Raw genomic sequence first — 4,709 nt, 5'->3', positions numbered from 1 at the left:
GGCTATGGTCACAGCTCCCGCTGCTACCCCACCTGCCCAGCCAGCCAGGGGCGGAGGTAGGGGAGATAGAGGTCGCTCTCGAGAGAGGGGCCGTGCCAGATATTATTGTATTCCTGCCCGCACTGAGGCTGTTTCCTACGACTCCGTCATCACAGGTATTATACTGGTTTGTCACAGAGAGGCATCGGTTCTATTCGATCCAGGCTCTACTTACTCTTATGTGTCTACTTACTTTGGTCCGCATTTGGGTGTGCCTCGGGATTCTTTGAGTGCCCCCGTTTATGTTTCTACTCCTGTGGGAGATTCTCTTGTTGTGGACAGCATTTATCGGTCATGTTTGGTTACTATTCATGGTTTTGAGACTAGAGCAGATTTATTGTTACTCGGTATGGTGGATTTTGACATTATTTTGGGCATGCACTGGTTGTCGCCCCACTTTGCTATTCTTGATTGTCACGCCAAGACTGTGACGTTGGCTATGCCAGGTGTTCCGCGTATTGAGTGGAGTGGTACTTTAGATCACACTCCCAGTAGAGTTATCTTTTTTCATAAAGCTCAGCGCATGGTTGAGAAGGGGTGTGCCGCGTATTTGGCTTATGTGAGAGATGTTAGTGTTAATACCCCTTCTGTTGATTCTGTTCCAGTTGTACGAGATTATCCCGATGTATTTCCATCTGATCTTCCAGGCATGCCTCCTGATAGGGACATTGATTTTGGCATTGATCTGTTGCCGAGCACTCAGCCCATTTCCATTCCTCTGTATCGTATGGCTCCTCCTGAGTTGAAGGAGTTGAAGGATTAGTTGCAGGAATTGCTTGGTAAGGGTTTTATTCGACCCAGTGTGTCACCATGGGGTGCTCCTGTCTTGTTTGTGAAGAAAAAGGATGGTTCTATGCGCATGTGTATTGACTACCGCCAGTTGAACAAGGCTACAATGAAGAACCGTTATCCTTTACCTCGTATAGATGATCTGTTTGACCAGCTTCAGGGCGCACAGGTGTTTTCTAAGATTGACTTGCGCTCAGGGTACCATCAGTTGAAGATTCGGGAGCCTGACATCCCGAAGACTGCCTTCAGGACTCGATACGGCCATTACAAGTTCCTTGTTATGTCATTTGGGCTGACCAACGCCCCTGCAGCTTTCATGCACTTGATGCACAGCGTATTCAGGCCATATCTTGACTCGTTCGTGATTGTTTTTGTTGATGATATTCTGGTGTACTCCCAGAGTCGGGAAGATCATGAGCAGCACCTGAGGACCGTGCTTCAGACCTTGAGAGAGAAGAAGTTATATGCAAAGTTTTCAAAATGTGAGTTTTGGCTGAGTTCTGTGGCATTCTTAGGCCATGTGATTTCTAGCGAGGGTATTCGGGTGGATCCGAGGAAGGTAGAGGCCGTGCAGAGTTGGCCAAGGGCGTCCTCAGCTACAGAGATTCGCAGTTTCCTTGGCTTGGCGGGTTACTAGCATCGTTTTGTGGAGGGATTTTCATCGATTGCTGCCCCTATGACTAGATTGACCCAGAAGGGTGCCCCATTTCAGTGGACAGAGGAGTGTGAGGCGAGCTTTCAGAAGCTCAAGACAACTTTGACTATAGCCCCTATCTTGATGTTGCCTAGCGGTTCGGGGTCTTATACTGTCTATTGTGATGCCTCGAGAGTTGGCCTTGGAGCAGTGTTGATGCAGGACGGTAGGGTGATTGCCTACGCGTCCAGACACTTGAAGGTACGTGAAAAGAATTACCCTGTCCACGACCTTGAGTTAGCTGCCATTGTTCATGCCTTGAAGATCTGGCGTCATTACCTGTATGGTGTGCCTTGTGAGATCTATACTGATCATCAGAGTTTGCAGCACTTGCTTAGGCAGAACGACCTGAATATGCGTCAGAGGAGATGGTTAGAGTTGTTAAAGGATTATGATATTACTATTCTTTATCACCCGGGCAAGGCCAATGTACTGGCGGATGCCTTGAGTCACTGGGCGAGAGTTTGGGGAGTTTGGCATATTTACCAGCTTCAGAGAGGCCTATGGTGATGGATGTTCAGGCCTTAGCCAGCCAGTTTGTGAGATTGGATCTTTCGGAGCCCAGCCGAGTTCTAGCTTGTGTGGTTTCCCGGTCCTCCTTAGTTGATCGTATCAGGGAGCGGCAGTATGATGACCCTCATTTGCTTGTCCTTCGGGACAAGGTTCAGCGTGGAGATGCTAGGGATGTGACCATTGGAGATGATGGAGTATTGAGGATGCAGGGCCGGATTTGTGTGCCCAATGTTGATGGTCTTCGAGAGATGATTCTAGCAGAGGCCCATAGTTCGCGGTATTCCGTCCATCCGGGTGCCGCGAAGATGTATAAGGACCTAAGGCAGCACTACTGGTGGAGGCAGATGAAGAAGGATATAGTTGGTTACGTGTCTAGATGCCTCAACTGCCAGCAGGTGAAGTATGAGCACCAGCGCCCGGGTGGGTTGCTCCAGCAGATAGAGATTCCGGAGTGGAAATGGGAGCGCATCACCATGGATTTTGTATCTAGACTTCCACGGACCTTGGAAAAGTTTGATTCCATTTGGGTTATTGTGGATCGGCTGACCAAGTCCGCTCTTTTCATTCCTGTGTGTACCACTTATTCATCGGAGCGGTTGGCGGAGATTTATATCAGGGAGATCGTCCGTTTGCATGGTATTCCAGTTTCTATCATTTTAGATAGAGGTACTCAGTTTACATCGCGATTCTGGAGAGCCGTGCAGCAGGAGTTAGGCACTCGGGTGGAGTTGAGCACAGCAGTTCACCCCCAGACGGACGGACAGTCCGAGCGCACTATCCAGATTCTTGAGGATATGCTTCGTACATGTGTGATTGAGTTCGGAGGATCTTTGGATCATTTCTTGCCACTGGCGGAGTTTGCTTACAATAATAGCTATCAGTCCACCATTCAGATGGCGCCGTATGAGGCTTTATATGGTAGGAGGTTCAGATCTCCGATGGGTTGGTTTGAGCCGGGCGAGGCCAGGCTATTGGGCACAGAGATGGTTCAGGATGCATTGGAGAAGGTTAAGGTGATTCAGGATAGACTCCGTACAGCCCAGTCCAGGTAGAAGAGTTACGCGGACAGGAAGGTTCGTGATGTTTCGTATATGGTTGGTGAGCGGGTTCTGCTTCGGGTCTCGCCTATGAAGGGCGTCATGAGGTTTGGAAAGAAAGGGAAGCTGAGTCCGAGGTTTATTGGCCCTTTTGAGATCTTGAGGCGAGTTGGGGAGGTTGCCTATGAGATTGCCTTACCTCCCAGCTTGGCCGGAGTTCATCCGGTATTTCATGTTTCGATGCTCCAGAGATATCACGGTGATCCGTCGCACGTGTTGGATTTCAGTTCAGTCCAGTTGGACAAGGATCAATCCTATGTTGAGGAGCCAGTGGCTATTTTGGACAAGCAGATCAGAAAGTTGAGGTCAAAGAACATTGCTTCAGTAAAGGTTCAGTGGGGGGGTCAGCCGGCCGAGGAGGCGACTTGGGAGACCGAGCAGGATATGCGCAGCCGGTACCCTCATCTTTTCACTACTTCAGGTATGTTCTCTATGCTCGTTCGAGGACGAACGAATGTTTAAGTGTAGGAGGATGTAACGACCCGGCCGGTCGTTTTTGGAATTTACGCCCCGATCCCCCATTAACTGCTTCCCCTAAGTTCATTTCTGCTATTTTGGTTTGCTGGGACGTTCGGTATTGAGTTTTGAAAAGTTTTGGGACACTTAGTCCCTAAATGAGAGCTTAAGTGTTGGAAAATGGTCTGTAGTCGGAACAGTGTGAAGACAACCTCGGAATGGAAATCCGATGGTTCCATTAGCTTCGTTAGGTGATTTAAGGGTTGGGAGCATGTTCGGAATGTATTTTGGAAGTCCGTAGCTTATTTAGGCTTGAAATGCCGAAGTTCGAATTTTTGAAGATTCCGGTCCAATAGTGAGTTTTTGATCCGAGGGTCGGATTGGAATTCCGGAAGTTACAGCAGTTCCGTCATGTCATTTGGGATGTGTGTGCAAAATTTCAGGTCATTCGGACGAGGTTCGGGTAGGTTTTTGATCGAAAGTGTGTTTTGTTGGAAATTGAAGTTCCTAGGCTTGAATTCTTGATTTAATCGGGTTTCCAGTGTTGTTCTAGGTGTTTTTAAGATTGGTACAAGTTTGAATAAGGTATTAGGTGGTATTGGTGCTTTTGGTTGAGGTCCCGGGGTCCTCGGGATGATTTCGGGTGGTTAACGTAAGAATTTTGGAAGTAAAGAGGTAGCAGTTCTGCTGCTTCTGGTATCTTTTCGCTTCTGCGGCTTGGGAACCGCAGAAGTGGAGCCGCAAAAGCGGCCTTGGCTTCGCAGAAGCGATTTTTGGTCGCCTTCCAGGAAAATCGCAGAAGCGGTAGGAATTCCGCAGAAGCGGATCCGCTTCTGCGAGATGGGAACCGCAGAAGCGGAAGCTGGGATTTTAAAGGAAGCCGCAGAAGCTGCCAGTGTTCCGCAAAAGCGGGACCGCAGAAGCGGTCCCTTGTCCGCAAAAGCGGAAATCCCTGGGCTGAAATAGAAATGTCGAGGGTTTAATTTCATAAGTTTGCAAAATCAATTGAGAGCTCGGTTTAAGGCGATNCCCTTTTTCATTATATTTTCATACATTATATAGCTAAATACATCATTGGAATTCGAATTTAGGATCAAAAGTTGGTTAATTTGGGGTAAAAC

The 4,709-nt window shown here is 48.3% G+C and overlaps 1 protein-coding gene across 1 annotated transcript; it reads left to right on the top strand.

Annotated features, from left to right (window-relative positions):
- LOC109226365 (RNA-directed DNA polymerase homolog) lies at nucleotides 899-1,312 on the top strand (the record flags this gene model as incomplete). Its single annotated transcript, XM_019391144.1, has 1 exon — nucleotides 899-1,312. A coding segment is annotated over exon 1 (414 nt), but the record flags the coding sequence as incomplete, so codon positions are not given.

This window comes from Nicotiana attenuata, chromosome 5 (assembly GCF_001879085.1).
Source record: "Nicotiana attenuata strain UT chromosome 5, NIATTr2, whole genome shotgun sequence".
NCBI classification, from domain to species: Eukaryota; Viridiplantae; Streptophyta; class Magnoliopsida; order Solanales; family Solanaceae; genus Nicotiana; species Nicotiana attenuata.
This window is presented reverse-complemented; position numbering and strand designations above follow the sequence as displayed.